Source organism: Phascolarctos cinereus, unplaced genomic scaffold, assembly GCF_003287225.1.
Source record: "Phascolarctos cinereus isolate Bilbo 61053 unplaced genomic scaffold, phaCin_HiC Scaffold_5;HRSCAF=322, whole genome shotgun sequence".
Classification (NCBI taxonomy): domain Eukaryota; kingdom Metazoa; phylum Chordata; class Mammalia; order Diprotodontia; family Phascolarctidae; genus Phascolarctos; species Phascolarctos cinereus.
The window spans coordinates 269484929-269506676 of NW_027555958.1; the positions used below are offsets into that span (position 1 = coordinate 269484929).

The 21748-nt window shown below is 40.3% G+C and overlaps 1 protein-coding gene across 10 annotated transcripts in view; it reads left to right on the forward strand.

The window, feature by feature from the left end:
• Positions 1 to 801: 801 nt before the first annotated feature.
• The window catches only part of ENDOV (endonuclease V), a 64541-nt gene continuing 43594 nt past the window's right edge, over positions 802 to 21748 (forward strand). For all 10 annotated transcript variants that reach the window (XR_013487158.1, XR_013487160.1, XR_013487159.1 and 7 more), the window contains exons 1-4: positions 802 to 959; positions 3570 to 3741; positions 19087 to 19221; positions 20138 to 20177. Coding sequence is in view for 2 of the 10 variants with exons in the window: in XM_021000874.2 (XP_020856533.1) it covers positions 904 to 959; positions 3570 to 3741; positions 19087 to 19221; positions 20138 to 20177 (403 nt within the window). In the remaining 8 variants the exon portion in view is untranslated. The remainder of the gene's footprint in view (positions 960 to 3569; positions 3742 to 19086; positions 19222 to 20137; positions 20178 to 21748) is intronic.

Below are 21748 nucleotides of genomic sequence, written 5' to 3' on the forward strand. Positions count from 1 at the left end.
TGTATCCCCATTGCTTAGCACTATGTGCCTGGCACATAGTAGGTGCTTGATAAGTGCTTATTGACTGACAAGTAAAAAGAATGAAACAACTCTTACTGGAAAGGAGCTTGCACTGTAATGGGGAAGATAACAAGCGTCATATAAAAATACACACAGCAACAGTGTTAGGTAGGATGGCTCTCTGGGAGCACGGAGGAAGGATACTGGGAAAAATTCTGGTGATGTAAAAAAAAATTATAAAATTGTATTAAAAAAACTACTCAAAATCCATACAACGTAAATATAAAATTAATCAATAAAATTTTAAAAAATTATAAAATTGTATTAAAAAATTACTCAAAATCCATACAACGTAAATATAAAATTAATCAACATATACCAAATAGTTAACTACAAGGTAGTGTGGATGGAAGACAGACAGAAATGGAAAGATAAAGGGAGAGAAGAGGGAGGGAGGTGGAAGGAGAGGGGGAAAGCTACAGAGGAAGGAAGGTGGACTAGGGATAGATACACAAAAGCAGAGACAGTCCCTGCTTTCAAGGAGCTGGAAGGGAACAAGACCCAAAAAAGGAAAAACGGGGACCTGGGAGGAATACTCTGTTTCGGAAAGTTACAGGGAGAGGCCGACTGCCACGAAAGACAACAGGGCGCAAACACAGGTCTGGGACTTCCGGAGAGCTCGGGAGGCCGCGCACTCAACCAGCCCCTCCACTCCGCCCCCCCTCGCCCCCAGGCCAGACGTAGCCCGGCAACAGGGCGGGGCTTGGAGGCCAGAGGGCGGCCGGGACTCGCGCACGGAACCCTGGGACGCAGGGTGTTCCTTCCGAGGAAAGCTACCCCGTGCGCACCTAGCCTGGCTGCCCCTGGAAGTGACGTCCCTGAAAGAGACCGTGAAATCGGACCATGGCCCGTGGGGCCCTTGGGCCGCCGCTGCGGGAGACTCTGTCCCGCTGGGAACGGTAACGATCCTGATAGGGAAGGGCGGAATCACCTCCCTGATAGGCTTCACTGGTGTCGGATTCAACCGAATCCCAGACAGACTAGGGGAAGTCTCCAAGCCTAGCCAGGCCCGTCAGGCTCTGCTTCCGGTGGCGGCCTTAGAGACTTGTGGGCCGTCCCTCCCGCCCCTACCACTGCCGCATCGCCTCTGCGCGCATGCGCTGACACTGGCTGCAGAGGCGCTGTTGGGGGCGTTTCCCCAAGTGCCCCGCCCTCGAAGGCAGGGAGCTGTTCCCACTTCAGTCCTCGAGGATGGTCCTTCAGGATCTCGTTACCTGCCTGTGTTTGGCCCAGGGCTTAGCAGAGCAGGGAAGGGGATTCCAACACTACAGTGTGGCCTAACTTGCCCTTAATAACAATAATAATTAATGATAATAATAATAGTTCGTATTGCACTTTTACAAACGTCTCATTTTGTCACAACCCTGGGAGAGAGGTACTATTATTATCCCCATTTTTACAGGTGAGGCAGACTGAAGTAAAGTGGCTTGTACAAGGTCATACATATGGCTAGTTTAAGTGTCTGAGGCTGAATTTGAGCTCAAGTCTTCCTGAGTCCAGGTCCGGATTTCTCCATCCACTGTGCTACCCGTGTCCTTCAAAGAACGGGGTCCTTGTAGGGCCCTCCCCCCAACTCTCAGGAAAGAAGGAGGGGGTACAGTGTGATTTGTTGGGCCTGAGGATTCCCCACAATAGACTGGTTAAGGTTCACAGACACTGGGGATTGGAAGGAAACTTCACGAATACTATATGTATTCATGTATGTGTGCCTGTACATATACACAATTTCATAAAGAGCTATATATAATACATAAGATTAACAAATGAACATGTACATACACATACATATATGTAGGGTGGATTTTAGTGTGTATAAGGAAGATTTTGTTATTCCTTTTTAGATAATAGTTCCAGGATCCTACATAATATTTCTCACCATCATGGTTGAAAACATCTCCACCATGATTGTGGGGTAAGATATAGGGATGACACAATGTATGCCTGCGCTGTGCTAGGTCATGACAATATTGCTAAAGTTAACCTGTGAGCTTAATGTTGGCAATATGCCGTCCTCTTTGTCTGTTGCCCTATAAGGCAAGGGGGCACTGGTCAGTGAGTGGGGGAACCCATTTTGGGATTTGGGTAATGCATAAAGGGATGCATGTACCTGCCTTGATTAGCCCCCATCAAGACTTTGGTGGAAATCTGTGTGTTTGCCTCAACTGGCCCCCATTGAGGCTTAGGGGATGAGGAGTTATACTCCTGTTCTCAACCGCTACTGTGAGAAGTGTGATTAGGGAATGCTGTAGGAGTTGTTGCTCCCATTATCAGCAACCCTTTTGAGAAGACTAGACTAGAATAAAGTAAGCTTATTTAACCCCTCCGATGCTGTCTTTCTGACTAGATCAAAAGTGAACCTGTGCTAGAGCACCTGTTAGTTGTTAGGAGCCCTCCTGCGTTCTCCTGCCCAATGAATGGTATTAACCTGTGTGTTTACCTGTGAAACAGCATATATACACACAATACTTATATGTGGAGAGGCTACGCAGTATCCTGGATAGCTGTGTGTCCCTTTGCCTCAGTCAATAAACCTTTATTAAGCACCTACTATGTGTTGAGAGATAGAGTGTCCTGTTAATAGAACAGCAAAGAAGCCAGTGTCACAAGATGGAAGAGTATGTGTTGGGGAGTATAATGTAAGAAGACTAGAAAGTTAGGAGAAGGTAGGTTACAAAGGGATTTGAATGTCCAACAGAGGATTTTGTATTTGATCCTAAAGGTAATAGAGATCTATTGGAGTTTATTGATTGGGGTGGGGGAACAGTTTCCTTAGTTGTAAAGTGGGGATAACAGTACCTACCTTGCTGGATTGTTGTGAGGATCAAATGAGATATTTGTGAAGTACTTACTACCGTGCCTGGCTCTTAGTAGGTGCTATGCAAATGCTTATTTCTTTCTCTCTCTCCTGCCTTCCCTTCCCTTCAAGTCCCAGTCTGGCTGTGTGACCTTAGGCGAGTCTGGTTAGCTCTGAGTTGCTATAAAGGTGTATGTCTGTATTAGTAGGGGGAGTTTTTTCACCTGAGAGTTCCCTGTACTGATAAAATCATAGGTTTAGTCCTTATCCTTGTGCAACAATGGAGAGATATGTGAATAAAGCATTTATTAAGTAGTTACTATGTACCAGGCACTGTGTTAAACTCTGAGGATACAAAAACAAGCTATAGTACCTATGTTCAAGCTTATATTCTAATGGGGGAAGGTAGGGGTGCTAAAAAGGAATAGTGGTGGTGGTAGGTGAAAGAGGTGGAGTTAGTGTTCAGGCAGGAGGGAGAATAATCAAAGGAACTAAGAGTCATCTTAAAAAGTTTAATTCTTAGTCCTGGACGCAAGTTAGGGACTTGAAGTTGGTTTTTTAGACCGAAAGGAGGGATCCTTAGATGAATGAAAAATTTTTACTTCATGTGTCAAGTTCTGAACATGGATGGGAGATTTTTCTGTTGTTATTGTAAGAGACTAATGAGTATAGCCTTCAGATCTAGTTTGATATTTCTCTTCTTTAAATCCCACAGGGAGCAAGCACAGCTGAAGACCAGTGTCATTGACTGGGATACAGAAGCATGGCAGAGGGATTCAGATTTTGCTGGTCTGCATCGGGTCGGGGGTGTTGATATGTCCTTCATTAAAGCGGATGATGTCAGAGCCTGTGCCTCTCTAGTGGTGCTCAGCTACCCCAAGCTTGAGGTAACGTCCAGTTGGAGAAGCACTATAAGTCCCCAGCCTGAATTAGGATGTGCCATAGGGGCATAAGAAAGAAAGGCCAGGGCAGCAGCAAAAAGAGTCTGTTTTTTTTTTTTTAATTGAACCCTCTGTTTTAAGATAGCAGGCACTGGAAGACAGTGAGCATGAGATCAACTGGGCACTTTTATATTAATGAGGGAGTTCTGCTTACATTTATGTTAAAGAACAATATGTACATGGTCAGATAAAGCTATAGCAATGAATGAGGCTGCTTAAGATAGGTATGGGGTGGTAGCTCAGAGTTTGTTTTAATTTGCATTTTTCTAATCAGTAGTGATTTAGAGCATTTTTGTCATATGACTAGAAAGCTTTGATAATTTCATCTGAAAACTGCCTGATCATATCCTTTGACCATTTATCAATTGAGGAATGGCTCTTATTTCTATAAATTTGACTAATTTGAGAAATGAGGTCTTTATTGGAGAAACTTACTGTAAATTTTTTTTCACATTTATGATTACTATGTATTTCCCTCCATCCTATCTTTCCCTCTTTATCCTACTCTCTCTCTCCTTTCACCCTGTCCATTTCAATTAATATCAATTAATTATACTTATTACTTAAGATTTTTATTTGTCAGGAAATCACATTAATGTTAAAAATTAATTTGCTAAGTGATAAAATTTTTAATATTTTTCAGGTTTTCTTACGATTTACATTTAGTTAATGGGTTGTATTACACTTCTTGTCTCAGTTTATCATCAGCTATTCTTCACTGCACAGTCCTATGGGACAAATTTCTATTCTCAAAAATACTTTTTTTTTTTTAATTGGGACATAATCCAGAAACTGCAATCAGCAAATACTTCTTTATGAAGTTACCTTCAGTAAAAGACTTTCCAGCAGCAGCAATTTCTTTAGAAATCTGAAAACTAACCTTAGTAGCCACCTCATTTTCTGAGTTTACTTTCTTGAAAAACCATTTTTCCCCACTGAGATTTTTCAACAATTTGGATGCTTTAATTTGTTTTCCATTGGTGTCCAAGTTGCTTGTCAGAATATTTTGATTCGAAATGGCAATGAAGATGTTATTCCTTGGGAATAGCTGTTACTTCTTGGCAAACAGGCACAATATTTTGTCTCTTGTGTAGGTAAACAAGTATCTATTTTTCCACTCCGGATTAAACACTTTAAGTTCTGATTCAATCTTTCTTTCTTTTTTTCACCCATTTTATAAAATCACCCCAAGAACTTTAACTTTAGAACCAAAAAATCTCCACAGCAACTGCTCATATATAAAGAAATACTGAGCTGAGTGTCTGGCCTTGGAGAGAGCACCAGACACTCATGTAACCTGGAGGGTGGCCATGCAGTGAGGGAGGGGGAGAAGCCCTGGTGTTATTGCCACTCGTAGCATAGCGGGTATCAGCTGTGTTGACATATCTGCCCTCACTTGGTCCCTGTTCAATGCCAGTAACAACCAAAAACACAGCAAAAAGATATGATTCTCACTTCTCTGACTAGAGACAGGCTAACGATAGTTAGTTGCTGAGGCTCATGTGACAAACAGGAGAGAGTGTGCAGTGGCAACCCACCAGCCAGTTACATGATGGGCACAGTAGTGGCTAGTGGAAGGTGGGTTAAGTGGGGTACAAACAAAGCACTTGTTACATTTTTACTTTCTTTTAACCCTCTACATTTTTTGAGGGCTACATGAAATCCTTTGGAGGGCTGTATGTTTTACAGGTGTTAGGGTAAGATAGAGCAGGGTAAGATAGATTTCTATACCCAATTGAATGTGGATGTTATTCTCTCTTTGAGCCAATTCCAATGAGAGTAAGTTTCAGGCACACTCCTCCCACCTCTACCACCTTCCCCTCCACTGTAAAAGCTCTTTTGTGCCTCTTTTATGTCAGATAATTTACCCTATTCTACCTCTGTTTTCCTCTTCTCCCAGTGCATTCCTCTTTCTCATCCCTTAATTTAATTTTATTTTTTTAGATAATCATCCCATCATATTCAACTCATAGCCATTCCCCCTGTCTATGTATACTCCTAGTTGCCATAATAATGAGAAAGTTTTTAGGAGTTATACGTATTATTTTCCCATGTAGGAATATAATAATTTAAACTTACTGAATCCCTTATGATTTCTCTTTTCTGTTTATCTTTTTATGCTTCTCTTGAATCTTGCTTTTGAAAAGTTGTACTTTCTATTCATCTCTGGTCTTTTCATCAGGAATGCTTGAAAGTCCTCTATTTCATTGAATGTCCATTTTCCCCCCTGAACGATTATACTCCGTTTTGTTGGTTGTAATCCTAGCTCTTTTGCCCTCTGGAATATCATGTTCCAAGCCCTCTGATCCTTTAATGTAGAAAATACTAAATCTTATCCCGACTGTGGCTCCACGATATTTGAATTGTTTCTTTTTTTGCTGTATTTTCTCTTTGACCTGGAGTTCTGGAATTTGGCTATAATATTTCTGGGAGTTTTCATTTTGATCTCTCAGGAAGTGATTGGTGGATTCTTTCAATTACTATTTTACCCTCTTGTTCTAGAATATTAGGACAGTTTTCCTTGATAATTTCTTGCAAGATAATGTCTAGGTTCTTTTTTTTGATCATGGCTTTCAGGTAGTCCAATAATTGTTATATTTCCTGTATCTATTTTTCAGGTCAGTTGTTTTTCCAATGAGATATTTCACATTTTCTTTTTTCTTTTTTTTAAAATTCTTTTGGTTTTGTTTAATTGCTTCTTGTTTTCACTTGCCCGGTTCTAATTTTTAAGGAATTATTTTCTTCATTGAGCTTCTGTACCTCTTTTTTCTATTTGGCCAATTCTGCTTTTTAAGGTTCTTTTCTTTTCAGTGAATTTTTGTATATCTTTTCCCATTTGGCCAATTCTGTATTCATTAAATTCTTAATATGTGCAAAACATAGTGCTTAGTGCAAGGGGTACAAAGATGAAAAAATGACAAAGTCCATACCTTCAAGGAGATTATAGTCTAATAGGAGAGACAGTGTTTAAAAAAAAAGGCATTTCTATCTTGTATGATACTTATTTGTCCCACGATAGAGATAGCTGAAAGATCCTGACAGAGTGTTTGAGAAAAAAAGAGGAAGAAGTAATTGCTTTCAGCTGGGAAAAATCAGGGAGGGCTTCATGGAGGGAGTGACACCAAAGCTGAATCCTGAAGGATCTCAGCTAGCTAGAAGGAGGGACTTCATTCTAGGATCAGGAGGTGGCTTACACAAAAATACTAATGCCAGAGAATACCGGATGAGAGCAGGATCAGCTAGTAGTCCAGTTTGGCAGGAATATAAAATACATGAAAGAGTCTAGTGTGAAATAAGTCTGGAATGTTGATTTGAAGTCAGATTGTGGAGGACCTTAAATGGTGAGCTTAGAAATGTGTATTTTACCCTATAGGCAATAGGGAAGTAATTGAGTAGGAAAGTTACACGGTCAGACATAGGTGTTAAGAAGGTTATTTTGGCAGCATTGTGACGGATGGATTTGAGAGAGGAAAGACCGGGAGTAGGGAGAGCAGTTTGGAGGCTATTACTGTTGTCTTAGGTGATGAGGTCCTGAATAAGCTGGTGGAAGAATGAACAGGCCTTAGCAACTGACTGGATATGTAGGATTCTAGTCCTGGGTTAACATCAGAAATAGTTGGGGGTGGAGTATTAATTGAGTTCAGTTTTAAACATTCTGCATTTGTAATTCCAGGTGGATAGTGTCACACACACACACACACACACACACACACACACACACACACGCTATCTAACAGATAATTGGAGATGTGGGACTAGAGCTCAGGGAAGAGATTGAAGTTGGGCATATTGATTTGGGATTCATCTGCATGATATATTAGTGGAACCTATAGGAGTGAATAGATCACCAGTGCAGAGTATAGAGAATAGAGAGGGCGAAGGACAGAGCTTTGGGGTACACTCACAGGGGATGGAAGAAGTTGATGAACCAGTGAAGGAGACTGAGAAGTAGTCATATCTGTCAAAGAACCAGTAGAAAAGAGTGTTATAAGAGCCAAAAGAAGAGAGTGTTGAAAAAGAGAGGTTTGCCCACACTGTCAAATGTTGTTTAAGTGAATAAAGACAGAAAAAAGGCTCTTGATTTTAGCAGTTGAGACGTCATTGGTGAATTTGGAGAGAATAGTTTCAGTAGAATGGTGGAGTTGGAAGCCGTTTTGCAAGGGGTTGAGGAATAAGGTAGTGAGGAAACAGAAGTGTAGGAAACTCTGGAAATATAGCAGGGAAAGGAAAGAGAATAGCAGGGCAAGGGGAAGGGTAGGCGGGGAGGAGGCACCAGTAGAGGAGATTAATGATGGGAAAGAGAGAGAAAGAGCATAGTCCACGTATTAAGTTCCTGGAGAGGATGTATCAAGAACATAGGTGACGGGATCAGCCTTGATAAGGAGAGCCATGGTTTCCTGAGACTCCTGGAGCAAAGGAAGAAAAAATGAGGAAGGAATTACAAAGGTCTTGAGCTGTGTAGGGTGGGAGATAAGAGATTTATAATGTTTGACCCGGGTTTCTCAATAAATTACAAAATGAGATCTTCTCCTAGGGGTGGAAGTTGGGTATTTGAGGAGAGAGGTGGCTTTGAACAGGCACTAAAAGGGAATCAGAACTCTAATTTTTATTTGTTTTTGTAGGATAAATGGGTCTGAGGTTGTACTTTAAGATTGTTTCAATTTACATTTATCAAGGAGATACAGCATTTTTCAATTTGTTACTTTACTATTTGGATTTTTTTTTTTTTGCTGTGAATTGACTTGGTATTCTAATTCAACACACCTTGAGCAAATATCTGCTTAGAAAATCCATACAGTTCTAGCCCTTAAAATTTTGTATCCCAGAATCAAAAAGTTAGAGAACTTGTCTGAAGTCCAACTTAGATCTGACAAAGGATTCATTCTATAGCATTCACCAACAGGTATAAAATGGTTTAGGGGGAAGCTTCAAATCACTATTTAAAAATCTCCACTGGGGGGAAACCTAATACCTTTCAAGACAATCTGTTCCACTTTTGGATATCTCTAATTGTTAGGAAAGTTTTCTTTATATAAAGCTTAAATCTTTCTGTCAGCAACTTTTGCTGACTTCATACTTCACTGAAAAAATTAAGGCCATTTTCCAAAAGCTCCTCTTTTTCTCTTCCTCTCACATCAACGAGACATTTCTTCCACTATCTTCTCCTTCCTTTCTGTATCAGATGAAAAGGTAGCCCTTCTCCTTGCCAAGGCTGATCCCTCTATCTGCACTCTGGATCCCATCCCCTTCTCTCTTCTGCAGTAGATTGCCCCCATTATCATTCCATTCTCATTTATCCTAAATCTCTCCTTGTCTACCGACAGCTTACTTGCTGCTTACAGATATACCCATGTCTCTCCTGTCTTTAAAAAACTCTCTTGATCCTACTGTCCCATACTATCATCTTACATCTTTCCTCAGCTAAATTTCTTGAGAAAGCTCTGCTTGGTGTTGCCACTTCATCTCCACTCACTCTGTTCTAAACCCTCTACAGTCTGGCTTCCTGCCTCGAGAGTCAACTGCAACTGCCCTCTCCAAAATTACTAATGATCACCAAAGATCTAGCAGCTAATTTTAAGTGCCAGTCACAGGGCTAGGCCCTAAGAATTCAAGTACAAAGGGTAAAACCTACTTACAAAGATCTTACCTTCTGATGGGGAGATAATTCTATGGAATAAATACAAATGTATATATAGTTAAATACAAGGTAGTTTGGAAGAGAGAGCACTAGCAATTATAGGGATCAGGAAAGGAAGAGAGGGACTCCAAGGTGGAGGGAAAGAGGGAGTGCATTCTAGGCATGTGGAAGAGCTAGAGGCAAAGCATAACAATATGAGTGAGAAACAGAGGCCCATTTGATTAGATTGGAACATAGGAGAGGTGAAGTAATGTCTGATGAGGCTGGAAAGATAGGTTGGGGCCAGGTTGTGTAAGGCTTTGAATGTTAAACAGAAGCATTTATGTTTTATCCTAGCAGGGATTCTTAACCTTCCTGGGGTACATGAACTTTTAAAAAAAAATACCTTGATAACTGTGTTTTGATAGAATTATTTTCATTTGTAATCATATATATTTTATTTTAATGTATTTAAAAACATTCTGAGAAGGTCATAAGCTTTACCAGACTACCAAAAAGTATCTTTTAGACAAAAAGGGTTCAGAATGCATGTCCTACAGTTCCAGAGGACCCATGATGAAAAATGCTGTCCACTTCCAGAGAGAACAGATGAACTCTTGAGTGCAAATTGAAACATATTCTTTTCATTTTATTTTTTCTTGCTTTTTTAAAACAACATGGCTAATATGGAAATATATTTTGCATGACTTTACATGTATAATTGATGTCATATTGCTGGCTTTCTCAGTGGATAGGGGAGGGCATGGAGGGAAAGAGAGAATTTGGAACTCAAACTTTTAAAAAATGAATGTTAAATAAAAAAGAAAAGGGAGGGGAAAAAAGAATGCCTGTTCTGAAGGCATAGGAAGCCACTTGAATTGATTGAGTAGGGGAGTGACATGGTAGGATCTGTGCTTAAGGAAGAGTACCTTGGCAGCAGAGAGTATAAGATGGACTAGGGTGGCTAGAGACTTGAGGCAGGTAGACTAATTAGGAGACTGTTGCAGTACTCTAGGTGAGGGCTGTACCAAGGTAGCAGCGGTGTAGAGGGAAGGGATTGAATGGGATAAATGCAGTAGAAGTAGAAATGGCAAGATGTGGAAACTGATTGGACACATGGTGTGAGGGAGAGTGAGGAATCAGGAATAATGCCAAAATTATTCATCTGAGAGACCGAAAGGATGGTAGTGCCTTTAGTTGAACTAGGAAAGTTTGAAAGAGGGGAAAGTTTTGAGGGAAAGATAATGAATTCAGTTTTAGACATGTTGAGCCTCTGGGATATCTATTTTGAAATGTCCACTCGGCAATGGGTTATGTGGGACTGAAACTAAAGGGAGAGACTGAGGCTGGATATATATATATCCAGGAGTTATCTGTGTAGAGATGCTCACCAGATTACCAAAAGAATATAGAAGGAGACAGAAAGAGATACTGGAACAGAATCTGGGCAGCAGCTACAGCTAGGGTACATGATATGGATGAGGAACAAGCAGAGGAGACTGAGGAGTAGCAGTTAGACAGGAAAATGAGGTATCCCGGAAACTTAAAAAGGAGAGAGTGGTCAGTAGTATCAGATGCTATGGAGAAGTCCAAAGGATGAAGATCAAACAAAAAAAAGTCATAAGATTTGGCAATTAGGAGATCATTGGGGGGCAGCTAGGTGGCGCAGTGGATAGAGCACTGGCCCTGGAATCAGGAGGACCTGAGTTCAAATCTGGCCTCAGACACATAACACTCACTAGCTGTGTGACCCTGGGCAAGTCACTTAATCCCAATTGCCTCACCAAAAAAAAAAAAAAAGATCAATGGTAACTTTAGAGAGAGGAGTTTCAATTGAGTAATGAGGTTAGAAGCCAGATTGCAAAAGGTTAAGTAAATGAGAGAGAGAGAGAGAGAGAGAGAGAGAGAGAGAGAGAGAGAAGAAGAAGAGGAGGTAGAACTCTGTGAACACAATTACAAAACACTTTTCACACAAATAAAATCAGATCTAAATAATTGGAAAAACATCAGTTGCCCAATAAAAATGATAATCCTACCTAAGCTAATTTACTTATTCAGTGCCATACCAATCAAACTACCAAAAAATTATTTTATAGAGTTAGAAAAAATAATAACAAGATTCATTTGGAGGAACAAAAGGTCCAGAATATCAAAGGAACTAATGAAAAGAAATGCAGGGGAAGGTGGCCTAGCAATTCCAGATCTTAAATTGTATTATAAAGCAGCAGTCATCAAAACTGCTTGGTACTGGCTAAGAAATAGAGTGGTGGATCAGTGTAATAGGTTAAATATGCAAGACACAGTAGTCAATGACTATAGTAATCTATTATTTGATAAACCCAAAGACCCCAGCTTCTGGGATGAGAACCCACTCTTTGAAAAAAACTGCTGGGAAAACTGGAAAAGAGTATGGCAGAAACTAGGCATAGACCACCCAAATCTCACACCATATACCAAAATAAAGTCAAAATGGGTTCATGACTTAGATATAAAGGCTGATACTATAAGTAAATTGGGAGAACAAGGAATAGTTTACCTATCAGATCTATGGAGAACAGAAGAATTCATGACCAAACAGGAGATAGAGAACATTATGAAAAGCAAAATGGATAATTTTGATTACATTAAATTGAAAAGTTTTTGCACAAACAAAGCCAATGCAACTAAGATTAGAAGGAAGGCAGAAAATTGGGAAAGAATTTTTACAACCAGTCTCTCTGATAAGGGCCTCATTTCTAAAATATATAGAGAATTAAGACGAATTTATAAGAATACAAACCATTCCCCAATTGATAAATGGTCAAAGGATATGAACAGACAGTTCTCAGATGAAGAAATTAAAGCCATCTATAGTCATATGAAAAAATGCTCTAAATAATTATTGATTAGAGAAATGCAAATCAAAACAACTCTGAGGTACCACATCACACCTATCAGATTGGCCAACATGACAAAACAGGAAAATGATAAATGTTGGAGAAGATGTGGGAAAATTGGAACACTAATGCATTGTTGGTGGAGTTGTGAAATGATCCAACCATTTTGGAGAACAATTTGGAACTATGCCCAAAGGGCTATAAAAATGTGCATACCCTTTGATCCAGCAATAGCACTTCTAGGGCTATATCCCAAAGAGATCATATAAATGGGTAAAGGACCCACATGTACCAGAATATTCATAGCATCTCTTTTTGTGGTGGCAAAGAATTGGAAATTGAGAGGATGCCCATCAGTTAGGGAATGGCCGAGCAAGTTGTGCTATATGAATGTAATGGAATACTATTGTGCTGTAAGAAATGATGAACAGGCTGACTTCAGAAAAACCTGGAAAGACTTGTATGGTCTGATGCTGAGTGCAGTGAGCAGAACCAAGAGAACTTTGTACACAGTAACAGCCATGTTGTGTGATGACTAATATTGATAAACTTAACCCTTCTCAACATTACAAGGATCTAAGACATCTCCAGAGGCCTTGTGATAGAAAATGCTATCCATATCCAAAGAAAGAACTGTAGAAGTTAAATCAGTATCATTTTTTTTCTCTTCTGTTGAGTTTTGTTTCGTCTTTCTGATGGTTCCTTCCCGTTGGTTTTAATTTTTACTTACGACTTCACTAATATGAAAATATGTTTAATAGGAATGTAAATGTATAGCTTATATCAGATTGTGTTCTGTCTTGGGGAGCGTGGTGGGGAGGAAGGGGGAGAAAAATTTTAAACTCAAAAGCATATGGAAGTGATTGTTGATAAATCAAAATAAATTAATAAAATTAAAAAACAAAAACAAAAAAACAAAAACCAAGGAGGAGGAGGAGGAGAAATGTGGCATAGACCAACATCTCATAGTGTATACCAAGATAACTTCAAAATGGGTATACATGATTTAGACATAAAGGGTAATATCATAAGCAAATTAGGGGAACATGAAAAATTTTACCTGTCAGATATATGGATAATGGAAGAGTTTATGACTAATCAAGAGAGAGAGGATCATGGGAAGCATAGTGGATAATTTTAATGACATGAAATGGAAAAGTTTTTGCATAAAAACAAAACCAGGGCAGCCAAAATTAGAAGGAAAGCAGGAAACTGGAAAAGAATATTTAAGCAAGTTTCTCTGATAAAAGCCTCATTTCTCAAATATATGAGAACTGATCCAAATTTATAAAAATAAGAACCATTCCACAAATGATAAATGGTCAAAGGAAATGAACAGGCAGTTTTCAGAAGAAGTCAAAGCTATCTATAATCATATGGAAAAAATGCTATAAATCACTATTGATTAGAGAAGTGCAAATTAAAACAATTCTGAGGTACCACCTCCTACCAATCAGATTGTCTAACATGACGGAAAAGGAAAATGACAAATCCTGGAGGGGACGTGGAAAAGTTGGTACACTAATGCACTGTTGGTGGAGTTGTGAACTGGTCCAGTTATACCACTTTCCCTTTCGCTGTTACCTCCAGCATCACAGACAGAATGCTCTGTTTGGCAGTCAAACCTCTTCATAACCTAGCCCCCTCCTACCTTTCTACTCTTCTCACTTCTTACCTCCCACCACGGACTCTTCAGTCCACTGACAGTGGCCTCATCCTGGCTGTTCATGAGCAAGACAGTCCATCTCTTAGCTCCATGCATTTTCCCTTGTTGTCCTCCATGCCTGGAATGCGTTACCTTTTCATTTCTTCTTACTACCTTCCCCGGCATCCTTTGAGTTCTAACTAAAATCCATCTTCTAAAATCTACAGGAAGCTTTCTCCAACCCCTCTTAATTCTAGCATCTTCCCTCTCTTATTTAGTTACTGTGTGTCTTATGTATAACTTGCTTGTACATATTTGTTTGCTTGCTGTATCCCCCATTAAATTGTGAACTCCTAGAGGACAGACTGTATTTTGCCTATTTTTGTATCTTTAGTGCTTAGTATGGTGCCTGGAATGTGGTAGGTGCTTAATAAATGTTTATTGACTGACGGATTCGGGCACACATAGGAGTGTTGTGGGCCACTCCTCTGGTGGTTAAAGCTCTTTATAATGTAACCCCTTTCTACATTTCTAGTCTCACACTTGATTCTCCTGAATGTACTCTACAACCTCATTGTACTGGCCTACCTGCTTTTCTTTTCCTGTGACATTCTGTCTCTGTGTCTTTGCACTGGAACATCTAGCTTTCCTGGAGCGTGCTCCCTCTTCACCTCAGCCTCTTACTCCCTGACTTCCTTCAAGGCTGGTCAAGTCCTACCTTCTGTAGGAAGCCTCTCTTGTTCTTCACCTGCTAGTGCCTTTCCTTCTAGCAATCTAGTCTACATCTTGTGTGAACTGCCTTATTTACCTGTTGACTCCCCCGTTAGAAAGTCAGCTTCTCCAGGGCAGGGACTCTTTACCTTTCTTTGCTTCCCTAGTGCTTAGTACAATGACTGGTAAATAGTAACTGCTAATTGACTGACTCCATGTTCTGTCCTGGGACCAAGCCGAATAAGAGTTATGACATGACAGCCCTCCAGATATTTGAAGACTGCTTATGTGTGGCCCTTGAGTCTTCTCTTTTTGAGACTGAGCATCCCAGTTTCCTTCACCTGATTCTCAGTATGGTCCCAAGCACCCTCACCATCCTAGCTTCCCTCTTCTGGATATATTCTAATTTGTCATTGTGCTCCCCAAGCGGCCCTGAAATTTTCTGGGTTGTGAGGCAAGAGGAGGTTATCCCCAAGAAGTTCAAGGACCCCTCCATTGTCCATCTCTATAAACTTAAAGGAAGTAGAATGTCCTGTGACAATCACAGGGGGAGCTCTCTCTTAGTCATTGCTGGCAAGATTCTGGCCAGAATCCTCCTTAATAAACTGATTCTTCACCTGGACGATGGTCATCTACCCAAGAACCAGAAAGGCCTTCAGAAAGGGTTTAGGAAGGGTCAGTACAGTGTTTGCTGCCTGACAAGTCCAGGAGAAATGCCAGGAACAGAACAGAGGTCTGTACACAATGTTTGTCGATCTCGCCAAGGCTTTTGATGACTAATGAGGGCTTATGGAAAATTGCTTATGGAAAATTGTGTCAAAATTTGGTTGCCTGAGAAGTTCATCATTATTGTACTTCAACTTCATTACTGCCTGGGTTCTGGATAATGGACGATGATTTCACACTTTCCCAGTCACCAGTGGAGTGAAACAAAGCTGTGTGCTTGCTCCCATGCTTTTTAGCATGATGTTTTCAGCTGTGCTGTCAAATGTCTTCAGTGAGAATGAACAGGGCATCAAGATCAGCTACCACACTGATGGTAAATTATTCAGCTTGAAAAGGCTACAAACCAAGATGAAAGTGAAGGGAGTGTTGGTGCATGATTTTTTGTTTGCAGATGATTCTGCACTCAATGCAGCCTCAGAAGCTGAGATACAACAAAATATAGATCAATTCTCGTACTTGTGCTAATTTTGACCTAACAATACCAAGAAAATGCAGGTACTCCACTAGCCAGTGCCACACCATCCATACATAAAACAATGGGTTACTCTGAATGGAGAGGTTTTGAATACAGTGCTAAGTTCACTTAGCAGTATACTTTCCAGGGTTGTACACATTGATAATGAGGTTGATGCATGCATTGCCCGAGCAGTCTCAGTGTTTGGGAGGCTCTGAAGGAAAACGTAGGAGAGAAGAAGTATTAGACTGACTACCAAACTGAAGGCCTACAGAGCCGTTATGCTGACTTCATTGTTGTATGTCTATGAAACCTGGACAGTATACCCGTGTCATGCCAGGAAACTGAATCACCTCCATTTGAATTGTCCTAGGAAGATTCTGAAGATCACTTGGCAGGATAAGGTACCAGACACTGAGGTCTTTTCCCAAACTAAACTGCCCAACGTTCAAATTTTACTGCAGAGAGTGCAGCTCCAGTGAGCTGGCCATGTTGTTCAAATACCAAATGTATGCTTGCCTGAAAGACTATTTTATGGAGAATTCACGTGATAGTCAGAAAAAGTGATACAAGGACACTCTCAAGGTCTCTCTTAAGAACTTTGGAATTGATTTCATGAGATGGGAGACACTGGCACAGGCCTGCCCAGCGTGGTGTGCCCTCATCAGAGAAGGTGCTGTGCTCTGCACAAAGCAGAATTGAAAGTAGGTCAAAAGTAACAGGAGATGTGCAAATTTAGAGAATCCACCCCAAATGTTCACATGGACTATTTGTGCCTGACCTGTGGTAGAGCACTTCAAGCTTGTATCGGTCTGATCAGCCGCAGTCGGACACATTGAAACTTGCCTCTGACATAATGATGTCATTTTATTCCTCTTCCAGAATGAAGGACAACAACCAAGCAAGCATTCCCCAAAATGTGGTGTCTAGAACTAAACATATTACCCCAACGTGCTCTGACTAGACCTGTCATCTCCGAGATACTCTCACTCGATGCCTGAGCCCATTAGATTTCTGCCCACATGTGACAGTGTTGATTCCTGTTGAACTGGTGGCAGTACTAAAACCCTGGGGTCTTTTTCATACGGAAGCCATCTGCCACTGTCCGTCATTGTGTTCTCATAAAAATGATTTCCCAGCCCATTTATCCTAACAAATCTAATCTCATTAGATTCATCCCCATTGTTCTGGCCTGTTACTCCCTTCCACACACTCCACAATCCCTGACACTCAGAGACATTCACTATCTTGTGAATAGGCAAATCACTTAATCTCTCTAAACATCAATTTCCTTTCCTGTAGAATTTGGATAATTATGCTTGCACTACTTACCTCTCAGGGATGTTGTGAGTAAATTGCTTTGTAAACCTTGAAGTGCCTTATTAATTTAATCTTTAAAATAGTTTAAAATAACCTTTATGTTTTCTCCAGCACTTTTCATAAGATTTGGTTTATTCTGTGTTTTAGCCTTCCTCATACCACTCTCACAGGTTTCTGCTACTGTTTTTGTATGCATCCTTTGTTGTGTATCCATCCATGTTTCATCTTAAAACCTGAACTTATCATAGAGCTTTTTTATCTATGTGGTTTTCCTTAGATACTTTTGTAGAATTGTAGAAAACTAGGTGGTACGGTGGATAGAGTGCTGGGCCTAGAGACAAGGAGACCTCTTCATCCTGAGTTCAAATGTGGCTTTAGACATGTACAAGCTGTGTGATCCTGGACAAGTCACTTAACCCTGTTTGTCTCCGTTTCCTCATCTGTAAGATGAGCTAGAGAAGGAAATGGCAAACCACTACAATATTTGTGCCAAGAAAACCCCACATGGAGTCACAAAGAGTTGAACATGACTGAAAAATAACTGAACAACAACAGAAATGTTGCAGTAATTTTGGTATTTAAAATATATCCTTTTTGACCCATTTCGTTTTAGTTTTTCCACCACTGGATACTGAATTTTTTTTGGGGGGGGCTATGCAGTGGGGTTAAGTGACTTGCCCAGGGTCACACAGCTAGTAAGTGTTATGTGCCTCAGGTCGGATTTGAACTCAGGTACTCCTGAATTCAGGGCTGGTGCTCTATCCACTGCGCCACCTAGCTGCCCCTGGATACTGAATTTTTCTTTGATATTTTTGAAATATGATTTCCTAAAGTCTAGGGTATGTGTCTTCTTCTACCCAGTGTTCCCATTCTTTGTTATTGCAAATTTAAATATGATGTGGTTGTTTCCTTCCAAGGCTATTGTCATTTCCATGACTGGGCATTGTTTCTTTATTGGTCAAAATTAATTCTAAAGTTAAAGTTTTCTTCATTGCTTCTGCTAATCTCCTTGTGGGATAAGGATGACACAATTTCCTCATCTACAAAATAGAGATAATAATACTTGGAATATTTAATTCATATGTTGTAAGGGATCAGATGCAATGTTTGTAAAGTGTCTTATAAACCATAAAATGCTAACTATGAGCTATCATTGCTAGTATTATTTTGGTTTTATCACTATTATTATTATTATCATCATCTGTATCTATGTCTCACTTGTGTGACTAGATTGGGTATATCTAGGAGGAGCTAATACTTTGAAGGCCCCTAGTTAGGGAAGAGTGCTCAGAGTGACCTAGAGCAGTAAACCCCATGAAGATCTTCCAAAGGGCCATATTTAGGTTTGGAGAATATTTAAAGGGACCATATATAGCTTTACATTCGCCTTCCTAGGATCATAGATCTAGATTTGGAGTTTCTGTTCCAACTCTAGCTTTTACAGATAAACAACCTTAGAGGGGTTAAATGACTTACCTTAGGTCATATTAAGTAGCAGAGCCAGAATTTGAACCCTGATCCCTTGATTCTAAATTCAGTATTCTTTTCAGTGTACCAGACTACATATAACTCCTCTGAGGTGATTTTAAGCTTAAAATATTTTTATCATTCTCTCACATTATTTGTGTGTATATGTGCTTTTTCTCTGATTCTTATCATCTACCCATTCACATTGACCTAAATCCCCCAAAGAGGGGAAGAGTAAAGAGAGGCATAGATGGAATAGGGAAGGGTGGGGGAAAGGGAACATGGGATTAGGGAATAGAATAACAGAAGAAGTTGACTAAATTGAGTTTTAGGAACAGGAAAAAAAGATGATAAAGGTGAGGAAAGACCTCACCTTTTCCTAGGAGGAAGGATTTTCTTTCCCCTCCCTTAAAGTGCCCCCACCTGGCTAGAATGTTCAATGACTTCCTTAATTCACTTCTTTTCCCGATGGCAGGTGTTATATGAGGAGTGCCGGATGGTTAACCTAACAGCCCCGTATGTGTCTGGTTTCTTGGCATTTCGAGAAGTCCCCTTTCTGGTGGATGCTATTCAGAGGCTACAGAAGAAGGACCCCAATCTCATGCCGCAGGTAGATACCTCTTTTCTTTTTTTTAAATTTAATATTTTATTTTTCCCTAATTACATGTAAAAACCATTTTTTAACTTTAGTTTTTTTTGAATTTTGAGTTCCAAATCCTCTTCCTCTCTTCCTCCCCTCCCCACTCATTGAGAAAGCAAGCAGTTTGATATATGTTATAAATGTGCAGTCATGCAAAACGTATTTCCCTGTTAGTCATGTTGTGAAAGAAAACACAGCAGGTGCCTCCTTTCTAAGAATGTTTACTCCTATCCTTACTGGGGAGTGAAAAGGGAGAGGACAGAAGGGCCTGCTATTTAAAAGATCCATGCTGCTCTCTTCCTTCCTCCTCTCCCCCCCCCGCCTGCCCACTGTCCAAACCCTTCTGATCCTAACCTGAGAAGAGAAGGGAAAATTTCCCTTCGCCATTCTGTGCTCATGAGTTTGGTACTCATGTCTTAGAACTTCCTCAAATTTAATTCCACTCGGAATTAAATGGACATTGGTGCTCTGAACAGGGGCAGCTAGATGGTACCTGGAGTTAAGAGGACCTGATTTCAAATCCAGCCTCAGACACTCATTAGCTGTGTGACCCTGGGCAAGTCACTTAAACCCTGTTAGCCTCAGTTTCCATATCTGTCAGATGAGCTGGAGGAGGAAATGGCAAACCACTCCACTATCATTTCTAAGAAAACTCCAAATGGGGTCATGAAGTGTTAGACATGACTGAAAAACAATTGAACAATACTATGAACTGGTTCCCAAGAGCAACTTTGGAGAAAAAAATTCTCCTGATAGAATGGTGTGGGACATGGAATAACTAGGAATACACTTAGGAGTTAAAAATCTCCCCCTCCTGTTGCTCCTGAGAACAGCTCCTGACCTGAAGAAGCACTGGTGACCATGTATCTTCCTGTGTTTTTTCTAGGTCCTTCTTGTGGATGGAAATGGGGTACTCCATCACCGAGGTAATCTTAGAACCCAGGGGAGAGGGTTTGGGAAAGGGAATGGTGGAATAGGGAAGAGAGGGGGAAAATTGTGACTGTCTTCTTCACAGAGGGACTCTGCCTCTGTCTTTGCAAGTCACCTTCATTGTGAACCCTTTATCTGGCTCATGTCTCTGGTCCTGAATTAGTTTTTGAATATCAGAGTATCAGCAGATGCGCATGGAAATGTCACATTCCTTTTCTTTACATTCCTTTGTGCCCTCCATGCCTGGACACACATACCCCAAACAGATGTGTTACCTTCATTCATCTAATAAATGTTTATCAAGCATACTTCTATGGTCAGTATTCTCCTGGGGAGATACATTTACACCAGATAAATAGAGGAGGAAAAAAAATTAGGAAAGAAAATTGTCATCAGGAAAGACTTCATGGGGAGGTAGCCTTCAAGCTGACCTTCATATGAAGACATAGATTCTAGGAGGCAGAGGTAAGAAAGTGGCTTCTGGGTATGGGAATAAACAAAAGGAAATAGAATGTCAGGTTTGAGGGATAGTTGCTGGATCAGTTTGGCTGGAATGATGTTTTTGAAGGAGAGAAAAGTGAAATAAAGCTGGAAAGGTTGGAATCATATTGAAGAGAGCCTTACATGTCAGTCTTAAGAAGTTTATGTTTTATCCTATAGGGAATAGGGAGACCCACTAAAGGTTTTTAAGTAGGCTAGTGAGGGTCAGGTCTGTGCCTAAGAAAGGTTATTTTGGCATCTGTGTGGAAGATGGATTGAAGAGGGGAGATACTAGAATCAGGAAAACCAAATAGGAGGCCAAGGCAGAGCCAACGCAGTTTTAACTGCTGCAGTGCTTTCCATATGTCTGGTCTCTGTTGTTCTTTCTATGTGATGTCTTGCTTTTTAAGGTTTTTGTAACTATATGTGCTAACCTTCCTCCATGGATAGAAATGAATTGCCTTCTCTTGCTTGCTATAGAAAGTATATATGGATAGTAGCTATGGTGCTAAGTTTAAGCCTTTTTCATTTTAACTTTAGAATCCTTGTGAAAGTTTGTCCCCCTTGCTCTAGCACAAATGCAGAATCCAAGGAGAAAGCAATAGTTCCTTAAAGCAAATACTATTCCATTCTCCCTCAAGAAGCAAACTTCAAGGGGCAGCTAGGTGGCGCAGTAGATAGAGCACCAGCTCTGGAGTTCAAATCTAGCCTCAGACACTTGCTAGCTATGTTACCCTGGGCAAGTCACTTAACCCCAATTGCCTTAAAAATAAAAAAAATGAATTAAAAAAAAAGAAGCAAACTTCAAAGCTGTCCCCTTGGTCAAGCTAATTAGAGACCAAAAAAAAAAACCCCAAAACAAAACCTTATCAGGATACTTTGTTTTCTCTTAACTTATGCGATTTTGTTATTTTGCTGATACCTCTAAATTGTTGGGAATATCTCTCCCTGTTTCCATAATTGTGATGATGTTCAACACAGTACCCCAATAATTCACTCCATCTTTTGCCAACTATCTCTTTAAACATTAACACTTAAAGGAAGAATGATCTCTTCAAAGGCTAACCACCTATGCAATAAAGAAAGG